Raw genomic sequence first — 25,207 nt, 5'->3', positions numbered from 1 at the left:
TCTTATCTAAATCCTGCCCCTTCCTCCACGTTAGGACCAGACACTTCAAGAAAATCTTCCCTCTCTTTAGTCACCATTACAGACAATCAATCACCAAATCCTGTCAATTTTACCTCCCAAGTAGCTCCAGAATCCACTTGGTGCTCTTCATTTTTCACTCTAACTCACCTCATATGGAGTCCCCATGCTCTCCCCTCTTGGTCTTTGAATAACCTTGACTGGACAGATCTCAAAGGCCTTCCACGATCCCCAAGGCCTAAGCCAGGTTAGAACCCTCATTTACCAACTTCCACTGAACCCTGTGTTCCCTCTGTCCGGAATATTTGTCACATTTGTGATCTCGTGCCATTATCTTCCCTGCTCAATCGTAAGCTCTTCACAGACAGGACCACATCCGCCCTGTGTGCCGCTGTCACTGCGCAGTCTGGCAGTGCTCCTGATGTAGGCACCCACTAAGTATCCAGGGAATAAGAGCAGCAGTCACCACATCAGTCTACAGAAACCCTCCCTTCCTCTCAATGCCTAAAGCACATTCTGTTTGCTTCAAGGAAATGTCTGACCATATAGTTGTACCCATCATCTGAGATAAGCAAGCACCCCTTATGACATCCAGGAAATGAGATCTAGAGGGAAAAACTGACCCTTCAAAAGAAGGAATGTCTTTTCCTTGGAAACTGGATGGGACTGAGATTAGCTGTGGAGATATTTTGGTAGGATAAAGAGGCCACCTCCTCAGAAGTAGTCAGGGGATAAAGTCTTCTGTTAACAAGGAGGAAAAGGATGTGTGTGACAGAGGTGTTTAGTGATGGAAAATGTGCGTTTCTCCAGAAGCTCTTATTAAGGCTGGTAACTTCTCAAGCTAAGTGTTCTGATGGATTCTACCAGACCTTTAATAACGACAGGCGCCTGTGTCTCTCAGATGCCTAAGAACTAGGGGCTGAACTCAATGACCTCCCTAAAGCCTCTGACCTTCAGGATTCTATAAACAAACTCATTCCAAGCTGGAATTCAGAGAATCCACATTCTGACTTTGTCTTTACACAGCAGTTCTTTTTTGATGTAGGAGATAAGATAATCTTTACCTTGTACCCACTCTTTCTCTAGTAGTATTAATGCTTTCAAAATCAGACATCCCTCCTACCTGCTACAAGCCCCACAGTCTGGCTGTCATGTCCTGTGGGTCACCAGCACCAAAATAATTGAGCAAACAGTTTCTGACTAGGGAAAGGCTTAGACTTGACCAAAGAGATCAGGCTGCGGTGACATCCTGGCTTTTCTACTGCTAGCCAGGCAATCTGGGGCAAGTGACATGACTTTTTCGGGTCTTAATATCTTTCCCTCTAAAATGATGATGATGGTCTACCTCTCAGGATTATTATATTAAATGAGATATGCACAGAAAATCCCCCCCACAGAGTAGCATGCAGGGAATGCCAGTATGATTATAATTACAGATTTCTGGTTTTAAAAGTTTTGTTGGATAATGATTCTAAGCCGAAAACACTGAGATGAAAAAACTGAGATGAAATAATATGTTTAGAATTAGCTTCAAAATAATCCAGGGGTGAGGGGGAGGATATAGACAAAATAAAATCAGCCATGTTTTAGAAACTGTTGAAGATAGATAATGAATATATCAGATGATTTATTATTGTTTCTCTCTACTTTTGTATATATTTGAAGTTTTCTACCTTAATTTATAAGTGTAAGTACTACAAGGGCAAAACATTGTAAAAATATAAATACTGATAATATAAGATTACATTTGAACATATCTAAGTGACGAAACAGAAGAAAATTGATTTGAAGGGGAGAAAAAAATACTCTTGGAAATTCCCTCCCGGTCCAGTGGTAAGGACTCTGCATTTTCACTGCTAAGGGCTCCGGTTCAATCCCTGGTCAGGGAACTAAGATCCCACAAGCCATGTGGTGTGGCCAAATATATATATACATAAATATGGGCTTCCTGGGTGGCACTAGGGGTAAACAACCCGCCTGCCAATGCAAGAGATATAAGACACACAAGGTCGATCCCTGGGTTGGGAAGATCCGCTGGAGGAGGGGGTGGCAACCCACTCCAGTATTCTTGCCTGGAGAATCCCATGGACAGAGGAGCCTGGTAGGCTACAGTCCACAGGGCTGCACAGCCAGATATGACTGAAGTGACTTAGTACGCATGCATGCACACACATATATGCATATATATAGGGAAAAAAAGAAAGAAAAACCCTTAAAGCCAACGTCTCTATTAGTTTCTCAGACAGAACTGTTTTCTTCAAACAGAGCTGTCTCTAGTGATCAGAATGAAACACAGACACTTGTACATATTTCTCTGCCTTCATTTTTGGGAGAACACATCCCCAGAATGTGTGCATGGGCTGTACATGACAAGCCCTGGGTGGTAGAACCTGCCTCTGAGCACCCAGAAGCCCTGCTGAAATGGGGCTGAGGAGCAAGAAGTTCCTGTGTTAGAAAAGCAAGCACCAAGGACTCAAAATGTTCAGGGGCAAAGGGTGCCACCAGCCCTCCTCTCTTCTAAGCCCTGGCTTTGGGCTCCTATGCGAGGCTTCCTCAGAGGCTATACTCACAATACTTTCAACAACAGGAGAGAGGGTCTTCTCAGAGCATAACTAGTGTGTAAGGTGATACTTGAGGGGAAAGGGAACTTTGAAGAGGCTCTGACAATACTCATCACAGCACACCCCCCATCATCTCCCCCCTTCCACATCTACCCGCTGAGAGAAGTCTAGAGACTGAAAAACAAAATTCTTGAGTTTTACCTTGAAGCAAACAATCCACTCCAAGCCCCTATGTCTGAGAGAGAAAATAGCCCAACAAGCTTTGTTTTGAGCAAATGCCTTTAAGTTCCCAAGCTGTGCCTGAAAAAGGAGAATACACAAATGTACTTACTCTTCTTCTTGAAGAATAAATTCACTATTTTCTGGAGAAAACTGCCCACTCACAGGATGCCTGAAGGCTGTGGTCTGCTGGTTATGGCTAAAAAGAAAGAGAGAGAGATAATGAATGAGAAGTCATGTGAGTGGAAAGGCTCACAGACACAACAGGTCAGTGATGTCTGAAGACCCCTGCTCATCGCAGACTCCTCCCAGGGTGAGCCCGCCGGCCTTGCCTTGGAGAGACACTCTGTCAGAATCCAGCTGCATTTAAAAACCAAAAACCTCCAGCTCAGGTGCCAAAGCCCACTAAAGACATACAGGGGTTTCAACTGTAGGCAAGTCTTGCCCCCAAGACAACACTGGATCTTAGAGAGACAGTCCATGAAGTGCTTACTCCTACAGACTGACTCCACTCCTACAAAGTGACTCGCTCAGCGAAAAGTTACTTTAAGACGGCACGAGCTGAGAACAAGAATGAAGGAAAGCAGACGGCACTTTCAACAGCTTCCGAAACCCACGAAGCAGGGCAAGAATTCTAAGAATTAACACCTACCCAGAAAAATCTATCTTCTTAAAATTCTTCTCCCTACTACAGAATGTCTTCACTTCAGTGATGGGATATAAATGTATGGGCATGTCTCTGCAACATGACCTGTACAATTTCAACACTGTGCAGTTTCTATCACCCTTTTGATGTGAGGAGGGATCAGCTTCCACGCCGAGTTGACAGACACAACCAGAGTGTGTAGGTGTTTTGTGTATTCATAAAGGCTGCCTGCTTCTTTGAAAGAAGAGGGAGTTGGCTTTAGAGGCTGCTGTTCTGCTCCATGAATAAACTAATCTAACCTCTTTTTTTCTTTAAAGAATATGATTTATGTTAAAATGTTTTTCTCAACTGCAAAATCATAGTTATTTTAGACATTTTAGAAACTATAGAAAGAAAAAAAGTCACCTGTGATCTCACTACCCAGACATATACATCTGGGTATCTTCTCTTTCCTAGCTTTTCTTTTTTCCTTTAAATCATTTTATTCTTTTTAATGTGATTTTACTGTATTTAGAAATCTGTATCCTGCTTTCTTCACATCCAATTAACACAGAAAATTTCCTATGTAATTAAGATGTCTTCATTTGAAATAGGTGAATAATAGTGTTATTTAAGTGTAAAATTTTTTTTCATATAATTGTTCAAAAAATGTTTACTGGCCAACTGTGTGCCAGGTGCTGTCTTAGGTCCTGGAGATACAAAGTGAACAAAAAAGTCCTTACACCGTGATGCTTACATTCTAGAAAGATTTACATTCTTCTAATGCTGGACATTTTAGGTGCTTCCCCTATCCCACTCCCCATTATTAATAGTCAATATATCTTTCCATATATGGGCTTTATCTGCAATTCAAATTATTTCCTTGGGTTAAAGTCCCAGAAATAAAATTACTAAACAAAGGGCATGGTCATTTTTTTAAGGCTCCTAATACAGACAGTTAAAATGCTTTTACTGTCAGAGTCAATATATCATCTTAGTTCGATAGTGTTGTTAAGATATCAGCCCCATCTCCAAATTGAGCCCTGACTCACCCCAGACATTAGTAGGTTTAAATGAGCATAGCATAAAGGTTAAAAAAGAAAAAAAAAAGTCTCTAAGCCCAAGTCTGTCTTACTATGCCTGGGGCCATCAGGGCATCCTGCACTGGGGTGTCTGGGTAAGGCTGGCACTGAGGTCTGAGCAGCCAGAATCCTAATGAGCCAGATATGAAGCAGGCAGAGCCATCAGGCCAGGCTGCTCCCTGGCCCTGCGACCGAACACTACCCCTGGCACCCTCTCAACCCTCCCAACCGCCACCAGCCTCCAAATTCTCAGCTCCTGGTTCCAGGCAAAGCCCTTGGAATCCCATGACCTCATCTGGCTGGCAGCAAGCTGTTCTTCCCAAAAAAAGCAGAGTTAAGGCATGAGCATCTAAATAAGGGTGAGAAGCAAGCCCCCTTGACATCTATTTCAGAAATCTTTGTATTGCGTTCACAGGCTAGGCTTGATTTATACCAGTTTCTTTTGGTCATCTCCATTCACCCTAAAGAAGTCCCTAAACACAAGACATCTGAAAAACACCATGGAATTTGAAAACACAAACTCTAACTTAAACCTGCCTCATTTCTTTCTGGAGAAAAAACACTGTTCTGCTCATAATGGGAATAACAATAATTCCCATTCACTATTACCTCTAAAAAAGTCTTTTCTTACATAACTTAGCTATTAGTACCATCAACTCCTGCTTTATGAATGAGGAAATGGCTCAGAGAAGTTAAGTGACTTGCTCAAGATAACTTCGTCACTAAGCAATAAGACTGGGACATGAATCCAGGTCTTCTATATCTAAATTTGATGCTCTTTGCATAACAACCTGCTGTCCCCTTTCCTCAGAAGTCCGTGGGGCTGGCAGCCTCCTAGGCATGATCAGAAGTCCCTAAAAACAAAGCATGTGAAACAGCATCTACTGCTATTCCCTCTCTCTCCCCACCCGCTTCCTTCCTCTCAGCCAGGGGCCAAGCTTCTGAATGACAACACCTATGTGGCACTCAGCACCCCAAAGCCACCCCCAGTCAGCCTTTGGTCCTATCACAAGGTCAGCCTGGTGAATTTCTGGCTGCTGCTGCTACTGCTAAGTCGCTTCAGTCGTGTCCGACTCTGTGCGACCCCATAGATGGCAGCCCACCAGGCTCCGCCGTCCCTGGGATTCTCCAGGCAAGAACACTGGAGTGGGTTGCCATTTCCTTCTCCAATGCATGAAAGTGAAAAGTGAAAGTGAAGTCGCTCAGTCGTGTCCGACTCCTAGCGACCCCATGGACTGCAGCCCACCAGCCTCCTCCATCCATGGGATTTTCCAGGCAAGAGTACTGGAGTAGGGTGCCATTGCCTGAGGGAGGCAAAGAGCAAAACTTCTCTGTACCTGGAGCAGCATTCAGCAAAGACTTCATAAACACTGTACAACTAGAACACCAACTCCTAGCTAGGCTCCCTACGCTCAACGTGTACCAATTTAAATAGGCCCAGACTCTTGGGTAAATGAATCCTGAGCTGGAAGATGTGGGCACTATGAAGATTTTCACATTCTAACATAAGAAGAAAGATAGTTTTTTAAAGTGGACAAAAATATAGCTGTCATTTGATCAGGCCTTAGAGGGAGCTCCCCAACCTTTCTTCCCTAATACGGATGCTACCCTTTTTGCCAAAAATAATTATCAACCACTGCACCATCACCACCATTTCCTGCACTTACATGGAATTTTAAGTGTGGTCACATTCATCATAGTATTTGACCCGCCCAAGTACCTACTGAGGTAGACAGCACAGATATTTTTATTTCTATATCACGCATAAGGAAATGAAGATCTGGGTTATGGGATGTTACTAGATCACTAAATTTAAAAAAAAAAAAAAGAGGATTCAATACATCTGAGAAAAGAGATGAATCAAAGTACTGCCTCCTAAATACTAAGGTCTTAAAATTTGATGATTTCTGATTAAACCTGCCCAGCCTGCTTATGGCAGAGCTTCTGGTTCAGCACTTTTTGAGCAAAGAAGAGTTAGGTCCTTGAACTATTTCATTTAATCTGCCTGAACACCCAACAGGGCAGGCTGTGTTTCATTAGAGCAAACCACAGGTAAGGAAAGGCCCAGAAAGAGTAAATGACGTGCCCTCAACAGTCAACTCCTGTGTTCCTGCCACCCTTCTGATGTCTTTATACCACTCCAGGCTCACCCTCACGAAATGGAGGTTACCTACTGAATGCTGGATCCCCACACCCATTTGGAGACCACAGGGTCCTTGGGCTTTACCTGCTGTCCTTGACCCCTCAGCCAAAACTCCAAGCTTGCTCCGTTTCATGATTTTTTATTTTCTAAAACCCATGACGAATCTCATGTCCTATCACCTTGTCTTAAGACACAGTTAGCAGGCACAGACAAATCCCCTGAAATACCTGTTCTTAAACCTGAATTGCCACCTTGCTCCCCAGCAGTGATGGAGATGGCCCGGCCAGGAGCCAGGTGGCTGGTTTCAATGGAGCCCAGAAACTCTCTTCCCTCCATACAAGGGCTTCTGTTGCTCTTCAGAAAGTTACTCAGCAAGTGAGATAGAACACAGCCTAGCCTTTATTCTCAGATCCCACTCTTCCTCCCAGGAACAGTCGTCCAGGTTGAATAGCAGCCAGTGTTGCCTGAGAGAGGACCAGGGAGCACGGGTGGAAGGTGGCAGGGAAGGACAGTCCCCGTACAGGCAGGCCATGGGTAACCATCCACGTAAACATGCAGGTCTTCACAAGCCCTGGGCTGGAAGGACTTGGGCTCAGTCCTAAAGAAGTCTGACAGCCAATGCAGGAGACATAAGAGAACAGAGTGAGGACCAGGGAGAACTGCAGGCTGATCTGAGCTCAGTAGAAGGAAGAGCCCACCACAGACAGGGCGAGTAAAAGGTAAATGAGTCATACAGCTTCTTGCAATGTTTTTCCAAGTTTAATCTTCCATTCATACAGATTTTGACTATAATGTGAACAATGACTCTGGCTGGTTAAACATAAAGGTTCCAATTTAGCACGGCCATCCTTTTCGGCATGGGTAGAAGTTCTAGGAGTTTATGTGAATGGTGCCCAAGAATGGGGGTCGGACTAGCCTGATAAATCTACTTTTCTGCCAGTGGTGGTATTGGTATGCTGAGAGTGTGACAGATCTGCTCTGTCAGCACCAGCTCTTATCTGGCCCCTGCTGTAAAGAGAAGAAACAGCTTAAAATGTAAGGAAAGTATCCGGCCTCAGAGTTCAGAGGGACTCTATCAAGGCTCTCTTCTCATTGGTATGCTCAGCAGCAGCTCCCACTCTGGCCCTTCTGGCTCCTCAACACAGCTCCCAGATTACTGTAAAAGGGTCACCCTGCAGACCTCAAGCCACGGTCAGCACTGCCTCCAGGCTTGTTAAGGCCCTTACTATCTTTGTTCTAAATCCCAGTGTCTCCAGGAAACCACGGCTCCGGGTCACAAAATAGTGCTCCTAGTTAGGTCCCCGAATTGATAATACAAACTCCAAAAATGTTAAGAAACTGCCTCCCTGCCTTCAGCTCCCATTTGGGCTGGGCTGCAGAGTAAAGACGTAAGGGCCAAGAGTCCCGATGGCATCTCTACACTCCCTCAACATTTCTCAGGCAGCTTTTGTTCTCTTTTACTTAACACTTTTACAGAATTGCTCATTTAGTACAAAGTGTCACTGCTATTCATGTGGCATTTCCTAAGGGGGCTTAGGAGGTTACTGATGTGGTCTCTGGAGCTTGCACTGTTTTGAAAATGTCAAGCAGCTCTCTGCACACCAGCATGACTCTGACAGGCCCTTCTTCCAGAAACACAGGAAGCAGGCCTTGACAAGCCAACAGATAGTCCCCGTTCTCTCTCCAAGTGAGTGCCATCAACCTCCTTCAATATCCACCCTGGGCACCACATCAGTCCAGAGTCCTGGGGTCAGAAGATCTGGGTATAAACCAGAACAAGCCACCTCAGGTCTCTGAGCCTCAGTTCTTCCATTTACACACAGGGAAAGGTTGTTGTGAGGATATATGAAAGGGCATCACACAATGCCTGGCATACAGAAGGTACTCAATTAACGTCCATTGAACCTGGCTGTGTCTTGACAAAGGCGGTAACTAACAGGCATCTAAACTGGAACAGGGCAAAACCAGAACAAGTCTCTTCGCCTCACTCCCACCAAACCCAATAATCTTCCCTCCAGGTTTCCCTTTGTCCACTAACAGCATCACTACTCAACAACCTAGGAGGCATCCTCCACTCCTACCTTAACCTCCACATGTCATATATTAGCAAGTCCTGCTGTCTCCATCTAGAAAACATACTCTGAATCATACACTTCCTTCCATGTCTACAGCCACACCCTAGCCATCACAGCAGCCACCTAACTGCTCTTCCTGCTTCCACTCTGGCCTCTATACCATCCATCATCCTCACTGAAAGCCTGATGGATCTTTTAAAATGTCAGATAACACACACTTCCCCTTTAAACCATACAACAGCTCCACATCACCCATAGAGTTAAAATTCAAGCTCCTTACCTTGGCTTCCAAGATCCCAGGTGATCTGGCCCCTGCCTAGCCCCATCCTTTTCCTACACCACTCTCCTTCTTCCCTACCCTGCTCCAGCCACACTCATCGCCTTTCTGCTCCCTGAACACCAAGCTCTTTCCTACTTAACAACCTTTGTACTGGATGCTCTTTCCCCTGTACTTAACTGGTTCCTTGCCATTCAGCAGAATTATCATCTCAGAGCCCTTCCCAACCACCCACTGAAGTAGTAGCTCCCAGTCATATCACATCATCCTATTTTAATTATTACTGTTATTTTTCTTACTGATGATCATCAGTATCCCTGACTAATGGTATATTCCAGGAGAGTAAGGACCTTGCCTGTCTTTTTACTGCTATTATCAGCCCATAACAGAGTCCAGCTCTGTTATATGTGCTGAATGAATGAATGAGAAATAATGACTAAGGAAACTCCTACTTTAAAGTGAGGTCATGCCTCCAAATAGGCTAGCTAACCTTATAGAAGTTTGGACTCGGGTCACAAAACGACAAGAACTTGAAGGGTCATAAGCCATCCGAAGGCAGTGGCTTCTGCTCTTACTACCTGAGGAAGGATGCATCAGAGACCAGCATGCTAAAATCGCTTCATCCTTGGCTCTCTCCCAACTGTGTTACAATATAATTTGGAGAAATTAACCCTCCCCTGCAACCCCCTCTACCACCCCTGCAAAGGAGAAGGAAGAACACTCAGCAGAGAGAATCAAAGCGTGGAATGCAAACACCCTGGAGGCAATTACTAGGTGATTAAAAACACAGAGGAGGACAATACAAACATCACCTGTATCTCCTTTTTGTGAACTGGGAGATTATTTGGTGTGAAACCTGCAATTTGGTGATGATTATACACTCTCACATTGCTTTCTACTATTTCATCGGTGTTTGCTCTCCTCCCCCTCTCCCCTAGCCCAAGTAAGATCCTAAGTTAACCGCAGGGCTGGGAGCAGTTCTTCACTGATTTCTAATGTATCCCCCACAGCACAGAACAGCAATGCCATGGAGCAGGCTCTTGAACTCTTTTATCTCACCAGCCAGAGCACAAACTCACACCACCTTCAGGAAGAGGCTGTGCAGAACCCATCTCACTTTCTGATTTCAGCAGCCCAACGTATCACACATGCCCCAGAGAGAGTGGGGGAGGCTGGGGCCCCCAGGCCCTGATGAAGATCCTACACCCAGGCTGGGAGAGTCCACCAGCCCTGGGGAGTGTGGCACAGACCAAGGAAGGGCCTTCCCCATCCCCACGATGTCCATGCTTGACTCACACCCAGCTAGGCAGAGACATGAAATTCAGCCAACCCTCAGACCCAACACCCTGAGGGGTAGTCAGGACCCGCTCTCCTCACCTAAAAGTGCCAAAGGGGGCTAAGCCCAGCGCAGACAGAGCTGGGCTCAAGGGAGTCACAAAATTAATGGAGTGAACTGAAAGCTCTCAAATCTTGCAAGAGGGAGGGGTTTCCTTCCCAAATACTGAATTTAACAGACTGAAGTCTTCTGGCAAAATTTGAAAAGTTCTGTATTTCATTAGGCTCTCCAAGTGTTTTCAGATGCATTCAGTAGCCAATTCATTTCATAAATTACCTCTTCTGACCCAGTACCCCACACTGCAAGCCTCTCTTCTCCCCGAGCCCCCACATGGGGCTCCAATACTTAGGACTGCTGGTTTAATAGGAAGTTTTAATTGTGGCTCCACAGGACTTCAATAACCATGAAAAGACTAAAGTCCAACTCCTGACTGAATGAAGAAATCAAACCCAGATTGCTTCCCTCTTTTTTTTTTTTTTTAAAGCAAGTTGGCAGAGAAGCAATGTAATGGGAGTGAAGAGACCAGTTCTGTTACTACCAACTAGTTTTATGCCCCTGAGCAAACATACAGTCTTGCTGGGTTTTAGTTTCCTCATCAGTCCAATGATGGGGTTAGACCCTCCACCTGGAGAAGCCACCTGAGACCTCCAAAGCATGAACCCTAGGTTATTCAGAGTCGTACACGCTGGAGTTCAAACCCCAGCTCTGCCGCACACTGGAGGTGTACGACCTTGAAGGAGTTAAAGACCTTTCTGAGCGTGTTGGTTTCTTTATCTGTAAAAAGAGGAGCCAACTCCAATTCTGCGAGACTGTTAAAAAGAGCACTCACACTGATAATGTGCCTGCCCCAGAGCAGACACTCAACCTTCAGTTCCTGTCATATTTTTCTTTTGCTAGCTCTAAATCTCCACTCTAACAGAGTTGTTTTGTCTTTTCTATTTTACAAGCTTCAGTATTATTAGCCTGGCTAAAGAACACTTTTTTTTCCCTTTGAGTTAAGGCAAAACACTCAGCCTCCTGTTTAAACTTAAACTCCCTTGCCAAGCCAAGTAGTTTAAGATCAATAAGCACATTCCTTGAGCCACACTTCTGTCCTTCACTGGTTGGAGCCCTATGGTTCAGAAAAAAGTGAACGTTAGTTGCTCAGTCATGTCTTACTCTTTGCAACCCCACAGACTGTAGCCCACCAGGCTACTCTGTCCATGGAACTCTCCAGGTAAGAATACCGGAGTGGGTTCTTCGGTGGGTTCTCCATTCCCTTCTCCAGGGAGATTTTCCTGACCCAGGGATCGAACCAGGGTCTGCTACACTGCAGGCAGATTCTTTACCGTTTGAGCCACGAGGGAAGCCCTCATGGCTCAGAAAGCGCAGCCTAAGACAAAACAGCGTCCCCAGCAGGCTGTCTGAGCCAGGGACACACACTCTACAGAAGTTTCAAAACTGCACAGAAACATTTTCTACCTTAAAGAACATCCAGTTTTATGCTTCTACTTAATGCTCTTCAATAAGTCAGACTTCTCAAGTATAAAACGAGAAGGCTAAACCAGGTGATGTTTTAAAGATCCTCCGGCTGTAACATCTTAAGACGCTGAGGCTCATCTCAGACTATTGCTGGAGCCAGACTGAAATGTAACAACACTGCACATAATTGAAAACACAAAGGAAGGAGGCAGAACAGCTGTCCTCCCCAGTCTCACTTGCCAACAGAATATCTTTCGTAATGACAGCACGGAGGTGTAGTTAATACTTTTGTCCTGTTTATTCCCAATTAAACTGGATTTTTTTTTTTCTTAACTGCAGGTGCTCCCAACCACTCCATCGAAAACTCCCTTTCTCTCACTCATGACTTGACTTTCACAAATCAGAATACATCACGGTAAAGTGAATCCTAGGAACCAGTACAGAACTAACCTGCTCCTGGGCTGTCGTTCTCCATGGGAAAGGCAGCAGACATGCTTGCTCTCTGCTGGGGCTCCATGCTGTGTCTTCCCAGCGTTCCCAGTTCAAGTCAGACTGGGAGAGAGGCTTGCAGCCCGCCCGCTCTATTTCAGTTTTGGTTCTGGAGCCGCTGCCTCCCAAGGTGTTACAAATCCAGCAGCCACTGGCTCCTACTCATTCATTCTCCTCCCTACCCCCTCCCCCATCCCCACCCTCCACACACACACAATCTGCAATCTGGCAGCAATGCAGGAACACACTTCCAGCTGTGAGTCACCGCCCCACTGTGGCCAAGCAGAGCACTAGCTGGGGTAAACAATGAGGCAGGCAATCTGTGTCTCCAGGCCCCAGTTCTGTTCTTGGAGACCATGGGGTTGGCTGCCGCTCTGGTAAGAGGACATAAGAAATACCTCCGCTCGTGAGCCCTGGAGTCAGAATGAATTGCTCACTCAGTTCCGCTCTGCCATACTGGGGCTGAAATCAGCCCCAAAGCAGAGAGCCTTTGGTGGAGAAATGAGGGATCCTTCATCACTCTCTCTCATGATCATGGTCGGGAAGAGCCTGAGCAGTTACCAACCATCATACTCACTCCTGGTGGTAACAATCTGTGATTCTTTCATCACTGCTTGGGATGGCTACGGCCCTCTCTGCATCAATTTAACCATGTTGCTCTAACTCCCAGAGCAGGCTTGGAGAGGAGAAGGGCCAGGCAAACAAAGGCATCAAGGTGCCTCTATCCCCATGGCCTGAGACTGCGGCTCTCCACTGCCTCTAGGTGGGCCACAAGTTATGATGCAGTTGGAACATGAGCTTCACAGGGCAAGACTTCCGTCTTCACAGCTATGTTCCAATGCCTACATGGTGCCTGGCACACAGTAGGTGCTCAATAAATATTTGCTGGCTGAAGAAAAATGCAAGGGGTTTTGTGCAGAGTCTACTTGGGATGACAGTTTTACTAAAACCTGTATCCATGAGAATCATGTTTTCCCTTTTAAAAATTTCTATATCCTTCATAACTCCCACCACTGCTTGTAGGGAGTATTCTATAAATCTTTAAATGCAGAGATAAATCACTGTGAAACTGAGGAATCTCGAGCGTTAGGGCCCCTCACTTTCACCAGCCCCTTCCCAGGCACGTGCTTTCTACAACTGTATGCATTCTTAAACGAGACCTCCTGAATGTTATAAACATCAAGCTCCACAAAACAGATCTGCCGCCGTAGAATGAAAGAATGAAGGACTCACAAGCCCTCCTGATGCATTATCCTAACAAGGACATTTGAACTGACAAATCCCGTTTTAATCACAAAGGAGACAGGCTCTCAACTACCAATATATCCTAATTGATCACAAGTCAACTGCTTGTTAAAGCTGGAGTAGGATTAAAAACACAAACTCTATCCATCCAACATTTATTTAGCCCTACTATGTGTTCAGCAGAGTCGGACACGACTGAGCGACTTCACTTTCACTTTCATGCATGGGAGAAGGAAATGGCAACCCACTCCAGTGTTCTTGCCTGGAGAATCCCAGAGTGGGGGAACCTAGTGGGCTGCCGTCTATGGGGTCACACAGAGTCAAACACAACTGAAGCGACTTAGCAGCAGCAGCAGCATGTGTTCAGCGGTGAGAGTTTCAGGATAAGACAGTGAGTAGAACATAATTATCCCCACTGAACAGGAGCTTACAGTTCAAAAGAATAAACTGATATGGTCATAAGTAGATACAATGATAATATTAACCATAAATAATATAAATATTTATAACTACAGATCAGAGTGAGTACTGCAATGTAAAGTACAGCAAAGCACACCTAATTGCCAAGTGTCAATCTGCTGGGTATAACAACTCTAAAAGGTGAATCATTCTATCCCCATTTTTCAAAAGTGAATATTGAGGCCCAAGGAGGTCAAGTGCCAACCCCAAGGTCATATAGCCAGTAAATGACAAAGTCAGATTTCAAGCCCATATCTCCTGACTCCAAAGTATGGGCTTGTTCTTAGTGGTTACACTTCAGTCTATGGCCAGTTGCGTCACAGAATCTCCAAAATGTCTGGGGAGACACACTGTCAGTAGAGGCACAAGAACCACTTTGAGCACCAGCAAAGGCTGGCCAACCTCAAAAGCCCACGCTCCTGAGAGCTTACTCACCAGGTAGATAGCCATAACCCTTGTTCACTCACCAGGCAACATACAGGCAAGGATCAGTGACAGCTGGCTGGGAGCTGGATGAGGCCACATGAGCGGCTCCCACCTGGAGTCCTGCCTCCAAACTCCCTCATCCTTGCTGCCAGATGGATCATGCTGGAACACGGCTCTCATTCCATTACCTCCTGACACACACCCTCTCCGTGGCTCATCATCCACTAAAGCCTTCTCTACTTCCCTAGACCCTCGGCTCCTACCAAATTTAACGGTTCACCAGTCCCCAAGTCACCCCATCTTGCCCACCCCTGGGTTTTGGCTCCTGCAGTCTTCCTCCTCAATGAGTTCTGCCCAACCTTCAAGGCCCCTTCTCTTCCCAGTGGTCCTTCCTGATCACTCCAGATCACTCAGCCTTCTTCCCTCCTTGTACTCTCAGCACTGAAGTTTTACATTTGTTATATAGCAATTATACTTCCCCAAAACCCTTTTCATTTTACCTTACAAAAATTAAGTACAGTCATCCCTTGGCATTTGTCAGCGGTTGGACCCTCCCCAATACCAAAATCCACAGATGATCATGTCCTATAAAAGGGCATAGTACAGTAAGCCCTCCTTATCTTCGGGTTCTGCATTCTTGGATACAGAGGGTCAACTGTATTCCAAGTCACAGACAAGTATAAACTAGAAAGCAGGAGATCCCTTTCTTGCCTTGAATTCAGTGTCAATCTCAGAGGCAACAACTTTGCCACTTTCTTATGTGTTCTTTTTGTTTTTTGCCTTTATGAAATTCTCACACATTTAAAAATATATATACACGTCATTTTAAAAAGAAATTACATAAATGGAATAAAACTGTACATATATTTCTATAACTTGCTTTTTTATGCTATGTATCTTCTATTCCTTCATATCTACATCCAAGGATGAACATAAGCAGCCCTCTCCACACACAGCTCAACTAGGATCCCCTACCAGACCAACCTATATAGAGAGATGACCCAGGAGCCCACCCCAACATGTATGAAAGGGTTCAGATTGCTTACCCGCAAACCAATCTGTTCCCCCAAATTCATTTTAGTTAAACCACACAGACCCTGATGCTGGGAAAGAGAGAAAGGAGGAGAGGGGGACAACAGAGGACGGGATGGTTGAATGGAATCACCGACTCAATAGACATGAATTTGAGCAAGCTTCAGGAGATGGTGAAGGACCGGGAAACCTGGCATGCTGCAGTCCGTGGGGTTGCAAAGAGTCGGACACCACTGAGCGACTGAACAACAACAGATATTTTAAATTGAGCCCATGTTTAACAACAGGAAATTTTCATATAAATACTCAGCCCATCCTGGTAAATCAAAATCTATGACAACACTAGGAGCCCATGAGAGGTGGGATGGCCTTCTAGTTCACTGCAGTCCCCACCACTCCCTACTGTTTCCGGATGTTGAGGGTGTACACTTAGTGCTATTTGTCATCACACCTGCATTTCTCCTTTCCCTACAGGAGAGAAGTTTCTTCGTGCCTGTATCTCAACCAGAACTAGGGAGACAAAGATAAACCAAGTGGACAGAGTAAAATGAATTAGACAGCATACATACAGTCAGCTTTTCCATTATCCACTAAGCCTCTACAGACATTTGAGTTTGCAACCCCAATCTGATTCTAGAGAAATCAGATTCTAGGGAAGCTCTTCCTCTTAGGAAGGAGGTCTGTTGTAAAGAATAAAGATTTCTTGCATAAGAACTAAAAGAAGATGGCAAAAATAAGCCAGAAAATTTCCCTCTCACAAAAAAACAGAAAAATCTTCCCAACAATAACAGCAAGTAGTCATGCCCTTAGCCTTCTCTGACTGGTCTCCTGAAAAGGTGAACCCCATGACAGTCAGCAGACTTCTTGCATAGTGTGAAAAATCCAGAGAGGCACTACCAACAGTCTGTCCCTAAAGAACTCAAAAGAGAGGTGCCAGAGACTGCAGCCCCCTATGGATATTGACAGGGGTCACTGATGGCAGAAGGGGGATCCTAAAACAGAAAACCATCTGAGCATGTGCCCCTGGAATGAGACCACAGACCTCGTTCTGTGAAACCTGAAAAATGCATGTTTCCATACGTGAACCGTGAACTTCCAGATGTTCAAGCTGGTTTTAGAAAAGGCAGAGGAACCAGAGATCAAATTGCCACCATCCGCTGGATTGTCAAAAAAGCAAAAGAGTTCCAGAAAAACATCTATTTCTGCTTTATTGACTATGCCAAAGCCTTCTCTTGAGAAACCTATATGCAGGTCAGGAAGCAACAGTTAGAACTGGACTTGGAACAACAGACTGGTTCCAAATAGGAAAAGGAGTACGTCAAGGCTGTATATTGTCACCCTGCTTATTTAACTTCTATGCAGAGTACATCATGAGAAACGCTGGGCTGGAAGAAGCACAAGCTGGAATCAAGATTGCCGGGAGAAATATCAATAACCTCAGATATACAGATGACACCACCCTTATGGCAGAAAGTGAAGAGGAACTCAAAAGCCTCTTGATGAAAGTGAAAGAGGAGAGTGGAAAAGTTGGCTTAAAGCTCAACGTTCAGAAAACTAAGATCATGGCATCTGGTCCCATCACTTCATGGCAAATAGATGGGGAAACAGTATCAGACTTTATTTATTTGGGCCCCAAAATCACTGTTGATGGTGACTGCAGCCATGAAATTAAAAGACGCTTACTCCTTGGAAGGAAAGTTATGACCAACCTAGATAGCATATTCAAAAGCAGAGATATTACTTTGCCAACAAAGGTCCGTCTAGTCAAGGCTATGGTTTTTCCAGTGGTCATGTATGAATGCGGGAGTTGGACTGTGAAGAAGGCTGAGTGCCAAAGAATTGATGCTTTTGAAGTGTGGTGTTGGAGAAGACTCTTGAGAGTCCCTTGGACTGCAAGGAGATCCAATCAGTCCATTCTGAAGATCAGTCCTGGGTGTTCATTGGAAGGACTGATGCTAAAGCTGAAACTCCAATACTTTGGCCACCTCATGCAAAGAGTTGACTCAATGGAAAAGACTCTGATGCTGGGAGGGACTGGGGGCAGGAGAAGGGGATGACAGAGGATGAGATGGCTGGATGGCATCACTGACTCAATGCGCATTGAGTTTGAGTGAACTCTGGGAGTTGGTGATGGACAGGGAGGCCTGGTGTGCTGCAATTCATGGGGTCGAAAAGAGGAGGACACGACTGAGCGACTGAACTGATGGTGTTTCAAGCATAGGCCCCGAAGTCCAGGCCTCATAGCCGTCTGTATCACAGACAAGGAAACTGCTCCAGAAAGCAACTTTGAAACATTGCCACCATCTTTTAAAAGTAACTGCTTGGGACTTCCCTGGTGGTCCAGTGGCTAAGACTCCATGCTTTCAATGCAGAGGTCACAGGTTCAACCCCTGGTTGAGGAACTAAGATCCCACAAGCCATGTGACAAGGTGAGAAGAAACTGCTTCTGGGTTGGGGTGAGGAAAGAAATAGGTAAGGGAGATTAAGAGATACAAACTTCCACTTGCAAAATGAATGAGTCATGGGAATGAAATGTACAGCATGGGGAACGCAGTCAATAAGTAACTAATTCCTTTATATGGTGACATACTCTAATCACACTTATCCTGGTGATCATTTTGAGATAGGAAAAAACCAGTACTTTGTGTAAGAGGAACAGGCATAGCACTGTAGGTCAGTTATACTTCAAAAACAAACAAAATATAAAACAAACCCACAGAAAAATAGATCAGATTTGTGGTTACCAGAGGTGAGGGTGGGGTGGTAAAGGTAGGGGCTGGGTGAGATGAGGGAGGGGGAATTGGAGGAAAGTACTACAAACTTCCAGTTATAAGGCAAGTAAGTACTAAAGATATAATGTGTTGTTTTTGTTGTTCAGTTGCCAAGTTGCGGCCGACTCTTCGTGACTGCAGCATGCCAGGCCTCCCGTTTCTCACTGTCTCCCAGAGAATCGGTAATGCCATCCCACCATCTCATCTTCTGTCGCCCTCTTCTCCTTCTGCCTTCAATCTTTCCTAACATCAGGGTCTTTTCCAAGGAGTCAGCTGTTAGTATCAGGTGGCCAAAGTATTGGAATTTCAGCTTCAGCATCATTTCTTCCAAAGAGTAGTCACAGTTGATTTCCTTTAAGGTTGACTAGTTTGATCTCCTTGCTTTCCAAGGGATTCTCAGGAGTCTTCTCCAGCACCACAGTTCAAAAGCATCAATTCTTCGGCGCTCTGCCTTTTTTATTGTCCAGGTCCACATCCGTACGTGACTACTGGAAAGATCATGGCCTTGACTATACACACCTCTGTCACCTAAGTGATGTCTCCGCTTTTTAACACACTGTATAGGTTTGTCATCGCTTTCCCGCCAAGAAGCAATCGTCTTCTGATTTCATGGCTACAGTCACCGTCAGCAGTGATTTTAGAGCCCAACTTGATAAATATAATTAGCACTGCCGTATGTTATATATGAAACTTGTTAAGAGTAAATCCTAACAGCTCTCGTTGTAATTTTTTTTCTGTTTCTCTAATTTGTATCTAGACAAGATGACGGATGTTCACTAAACTTACTGGGATAATCATTTCATGATGAATGTAAGTCAAGTCATTATGCTGCACACCTTAAAGTTATAGAGTGCTATATGTCAATTATATCTCAATACAACTGGAATATAAATAAAAATAACTGCTTCTGAGAGGCACACTCAGGGGGAATCTTTTTAAAAATATTTATTTATATATTTGGGTGCATCGAGTCTTACTTGCAGCACGCAGGATCTTCTACTTAATTGCCCCGAGCAATGGGGGATCTTAGTTCCCTGACCAAGGATCAAAACTGTGTTCCCTCATTGGAAAGCAGATTCTTAACCACAGGACCACTGGGGAAGTCCCAGGAGGAATCTTAAAAGGCACACAATTACTAGATGATCAGACCTGAATGATACTGCATTATTGGCTCCCAATAATAATATGTGACATAAGTATATTCTTTCTTTCATGTAATAAATATTTAAGAGCTAACTAAATGCCAGCCCTGTAGGATCTTACACTTGAGTAATCAAGAAGAGGGAGGGGATGTGTCATAGCTTAGACTCCATATCCTGTCAAAGGTGAACAAAAGGACAGAGTTTTTCGGATTTTCAGATTCATAAATGATAATCTGTTTTCACAAGAGCTGTGAATTCTCAGTTTAGTAAGCCAGCTTGAGACCTTTTATCATCAACAGGAAGCCTTGCTTTCCAGAAACCACTGTATTAAGAATTTCAAAGCTGAAAATGACATACAGCTCACCTCATCCAATCTCTTTGTTTCACAGATGAGGAAACTGAGGTCAGAGAAGGTTAGAGAATTGCTTAAGGTCATAGTTATCATTAACCAGAACATACCACTAGGTTCCTGAAAACAAGGATTATGGGGGGAAAAAAATCATCATCACATTGTTTTAAAATTATTTCCTGCCTTTTAAAAAAATCCATCTTTCAGTGACTAATTACTACTAAAAAACATGAAAAATATATTTTAGAGAGCTGGGAATCCTCATGTCCAGTCAAAAAAAGCTTGCATAGAAATCCAGTGCCACTGCTCTGGATTCAGGGAAGTGTTAGTTACTCAGTCGTGTCTAACCCTTTGTGATCCCATGGACTGTAGCCTTCCAGGCTCCTCTGTCCATGGGATTATCCAGACAAGAATACTGGAGTGGGTTGTCATTCCAAGGGGTATATAAAACACATGTTGGGGAGATGGTCATGTGAAGACAGAGGCCAAGATTGAAGTGATGCATTGACAAGTCAAGGAATGCCAAGAATTGCCAGCAACCCCCAGAAGCAGAGAGAGAGGCATGGAATAGAGTCCCCTACAGAGCCTCCAAAGGAACCAAGGCTGCAAACGCTGTGGTTTCAGACTCCAGGCCTCCAGAACTATCAGAGAATAACGTTCTGTTATTTTAAGCCACCAGGTTTGTATTAACTTGTTGTGGCAGCTCTAGGAAATAATACAAAATCTGTATTAGTTAGCGGTGTTGATTTACCACAAACCCATTTAGTGTGGAAAAGCTGTCACAAAGCCATTAGGACCTTCAGTTCAGTTCAGTCGCTCAGTCGTGTCCTCCTTTTTGCTACCCCATGAATCGCAGCACGCCAGGCCTCCCTGTCCATCACCAACTCCCAGAGTTCCCCCAAACTCATGTGCATCGAGTCAGTGATGCCATCCAGCCATCTCATCCTCTGTCATCCCCTTCTCCTCCTGCCCCCAATCCCTCCCAGCATCAGAGTCTTTTCCAATGAGTCAACTCTTTGCATGAGGTGGCCAAAGTACTGCAGTTTCAGCTTTAGGGTCATTCCTTCCAAAGAAATCCCAGGGCTGATCTCCTTTAGAATGGACTGGTTGGATCTCCTTGCAGTCCAAGGGACTCTCAAGAGTCTTCTCCAACACCACACTTCAAAAGCATCAATTCTTCGGCACTCAGCTTTCTTCACAGTCCAACTCTCACATCCATACATGACCACTGGAAAAACATAGCCTTGACTAGATGGACCTTTGTGGGCAAAGTAATGGCTCTGCTTTTGAATATTGTATCTAGGTTGGTCATAACTTTCCTTCCAAGGAGTAAACGTCTTTTAATTTCATGGCTGCAATCACCATCTGCAGTGATTTTGGAGCCCAGAAAAATAAAGTCTGACACTGTTTCCCCATCTATTTTCCATGAAGTGATGGGACCGGATGCCATGATCTTCATTTTCTGAATGTTGAGCTTTAAGCCAACTTTTTCACTCTCCACTTTCACTTTCATCAAAAGGCTTTTGAGTTCTTCTTCACTTTCTGCCATAAGGGTGGTGTCATCTGCATATCTGAGGTTACTGATATTTCTCCCGGCAATCTTGATTCCATCTTGTGCTTCTTCCAGCCCAGCGTTTCTCATGATGTACTCTGCATAGAAGTTAAATAAGCAGGGTGACAATATACAGCCTTGATGTACTCCTTTTCCTATTTGGAACCAGTCTGTTGTTCCACGTCCAGTTCTAACTATTGCTTCCTGACCTGCATATAGGTTTCTCAAGAAGCAGATCAGGTGGTCTGGTATTCCCATCTCTTTCAGAATTTTCCACAGTTTATTGTGATCCATACAGTCAAAGGCTTTGGCATAGTCAATAAAGCAGAAATAGACGTTTTTCTGGAACTCTCTTGCTTCTTCGATGATCCAGCGGATGTTGGCAATTTGGTCGCTGGTTCCTCTGCCTTTTCTAAAACCAGCTTGAACATCAGGAAGTTCACGGTTCATGTATTGCTGAAGCTTGGCTTGGAGAATTTTGAGCATCACTTTACTAGTGTGTGAGATGAGTGCAATTGTGTGGTACTTTGAGCATTCTTTGGCATTGCCTTTCTTTGGGATTAGAATTAAAACTGACCTCTTCCAGTCCTGTGGCCACTGCTGAGTTTTCCAAATTTGCTGGCATATTGAGTGCAGCACTTTCACAGCATCATCTTTCAGGATTTGAAATAGCTCAACTGGAATTCCATCACCTCCACTAGCTTTGTTCATAGTGATGCTTTCTAAGCCCACTTGACTTCACATTCCAGGAATCTGGCTCTAGGTGAGTGATCACACCATTGTGATTATCTTGGGACTCACTTAATAGTGGTGCAGGGTCTAAGAAAAGGGAGGTTTTAAAAAAAACAGTTCTGTTTTGAACTGATCCAAATATTGTGTTCACTTCTGGTAACCACACCTACAGGCCAGAGTGGAAAGCTGGAGCATGTCCAGGAGAGAGAAGCCAGGGCCGTGAACAGTCAAAACCACTGAAGGAACTGGAGTTTTAAGACCTAGGAAGACTCAGGGCCCACAATTGTTGTCATCACGTCTGAAAGGCTATCATGAGAAAGAGTGATTTGATTTGTCCCCTGAGGTCCAAGATGGAGTCACTGGGAGGCAGATTTTTCAAGGAATCGAGTGTCCACAACACTACAGCATGGCCTCTGAACATCAGACTGGCTGGCTGCCTCCTGTTGGTGGGCGTTTTCAAGCCCAGGCCAGAAAACTATTTGGCAATATGTTGGTAAGGAATGGACACAAACCCCAGGCCTGCAATCTGCCAAGATGACCTTATGCTCCTCTCTAGCTCTGTGAATCTATTAATTCATGAAACACACCATTTAGCAATTATGTGAGTCAAGAGATTTCTGAAATACATGGGTAGGATGATGAGATCCTGAGCATGAAGAGAGATTTTGGTGGGAATACAAAGCAACAAGGCCTCGCACAGAGCTGTGGCTGAGAACCTATGCCAACCTCCCAGGAACCTGGCCACAGGAGAGGTGTTCACAGCCCTGTAGTGGAGGCTGGCTTAGGTTCCTTAGCCCCTTCTCACAGGAAGCTTACACTAAGATTGACAATACCTCTGTCAAGCCTTTTCTTTTAGATACACAGCTTTAACAGTTCAATGCAGCCAGGATCTATTAACAAACCACTGGGGCTATATTCAAAGTAACAGTCACCTCTCTTCTGAACACCTGCCATGATGAGTAACTGCCTGAGATGCTTGCATATATTACCTCTAACGGTCACTTCAACACTGCAAGGTATTATCATCTTAGGAAACAGGTTACAAGCAGTTAATTCATTTGTCCAAGACCACACGTTTCAGGATTTAGGATTTCCACTGGAATCCAGGTCCAGAAGCCAAACTCTTTTCCTACAGCACGATGTCTTCTCTGCACCCTACGTCAGGCATTTAATTTGTTCAAGGTAAACAACAATACCAGGCAAAGGGGAATGCAGGCAGGTGGCTTTCCCTCTCTGGGCCTCAGTCCTCTTGTCCATAAAATGGGAAAAGGTTGGAGATGATGAGCACAAGGAGACCTTCCATCCCTTGACACCTGGTGCTACTCGGCTAGATTCCTTTACCCCATGTCACCTTCCACACTGGTGAGGCCGAGAAAGCGGTGACAGGAAAGATGGTAACGCTGGTACTCACAGCCAAGCAGACACGGCTAGCAAAGTTGTTCTGCCTGCTGCCGGGAGGTCAGGGCAGTGAGGGAAGGAGGAAACCAAGAACAGGGACACATTTATGAGCTCACGTGCAGGTGTGCAGTCTAGAATGGCCTGCATAAGTCTTGACATTTAGCACTTCACTCCAGAAACCAGGGCTGTCCTGTAACGTACGAGCCCAGAGACCTTAAGGCTTCCTATACCAGGGCCCTGCGATGTCCAGGAGGATTTAAAGTGCAGGGTCTCTGTTTGGAAGTTGTCTGTAGGGTGTGAGAGGTAAAGTAGTCCAGCCACATTCCAGGGGGAAGAACCTCTTGCAGCTGCTCTGCCCAGCGCAGCCTCCACAGTGCCGTCCTGAATCAGGTTAGGGCGCCAGTCCATCCAGCTGCTTCCTCACAGGCCTGCTCAGGACCTCCTAAGGCCGCCTATTTCCCAACGGTCCCTCTGGGGTCTTCCTGCAATGGTATTGACATAGCCAAGGGACTCCAGAGCCCTAATCACACAGGGCGACTGGCCCAGCATCCCTCCATGACCCAGGAAAGGGGGATCATCCCACCCTCAGTGCCGAGATGTGGGTGGGGCAGGGGGAAGGATTTCAGAAATCTGGTCAGGGAGGGGCTCTCGCTGCCTGTCTCACTTCTAGATGAGGGCAAAATGGGATGACTTCGGAAAGCCCCCACCCAAACCCATTTCCTTCTCGGTTTCCTAGTGAAGCCATTCAGGAAGGGAATCTCGGGTCAAGAGCCCAGCAGGAAGAAGGCACATAACCCACAGGACCCAGAGTACCCAGACCTTCCAGTAAGCAAAACATGAAGCCCAGACAGAATATCCTGACAGGGCTTTCTGGTTCTAGTCTAGTTTTTATTTTCTTGGGGCGGGGTGGTGGGTGGTGTTGGGTGGGCAGGGAGGCAGGGCAAAGCAGGCCTCAAGAAGGGAGGAGTCAGAGGGGAGACATCAAAGTCAGTGCAAGAGTATGGGTTTGGAGCCAGAACTGGGTTCCATTTCCCATCCCACACTGCAGTGTAGGTTCTGTGAAAGACCTTCTCAATGATGAGTGGCATCAAGGCGGTAAATAGGGCAGATGGTCTTACCGAGGTCCCCTCTCCCTAAAGAAAACTCACTAGCTCCCCATATCCCTAAATAGAGAGCCCACCATGCTGAAGTGTCAGATTTCTGCAGATAGCCCAAAATGTGTGTGCAGGAGTCAGAGGGCTGTGGATAAAGAATCACACAAGGTGAGACAGAGATCTGTAACAGTTACTGCAGTAGGTACCTCATATTCCAGGCACTCTGCAGGCACTATCTCATGCCTTATTACAATCCTAAAAGTTAGGTATTATTATGTCCATTTTACAGATATGGAAACTGAGGATGAGAAAAATTAAGGGGCTTGTGCAAGATTACACAGCCAAGTAGGGGCAGAGGTAGGATTCAAACCTAGGTCCTTTGACTCCAACTCTGGAGACATGGATCACAGGAGGATCCAACTGTCTGAAATGGACTCTGGAGTCAAAGGATGGATTACTCTCCATGAAAACATCATGGCCAAACTGGCTCCTTATATTTGCAAGGAAAGAAGAAAACTTTGGTACAGGGTAACCTTGTACCTTGTATAATCACTGCCTTTTCATGGCAAAGGAGCTTGTGTAACTCAATGAAGCTATGAGCCATGCCGTACAGGGCCAGCCACCCAAGACAAACGGGTCATAGCAGAGAGTTCTGACAAAATGTGATCCACTGGAGAAGGGAATGGCAAACCACCCCAGTATATTCACCGTGAGAACTCAT

The 25,207-nt window shown here is 45.2% G+C and overlaps 1 protein-coding gene across 1 annotated transcript in view; it reads right to left on the bottom strand.

Moving 5' to 3' along the window:
* The window catches only part of PLEKHA7 (pleckstrin homology domain containing, family A member 7), a 228,329-nt gene that overhangs the window by 87,051 nt on the left and 116,071 nt on the right, over positions 1–25,207 (bottom strand). The window contains 1 exon segment of the mRNA XM_010830665.1: positions 2,911–2,997. Coding sequence (XP_010828967.1) covers positions 2,911–2,997 — 87 coding nt within the window.

The sequence above is a fragment of the Bison bison genome, unplaced genomic scaffold, assembly GCF_000754665.1.
Source record: "Bison bison bison isolate TAMUID 2011002044 unplaced genomic scaffold, Bison_UMD1.0 scf7180017864518, whole genome shotgun sequence".
Classification (NCBI taxonomy): Eukaryota; Metazoa; Chordata; class Mammalia; order Artiodactyla; family Bovidae; genus Bison; species Bison bison.
This window is presented reverse-complemented; position numbering and strand designations above follow the sequence as displayed.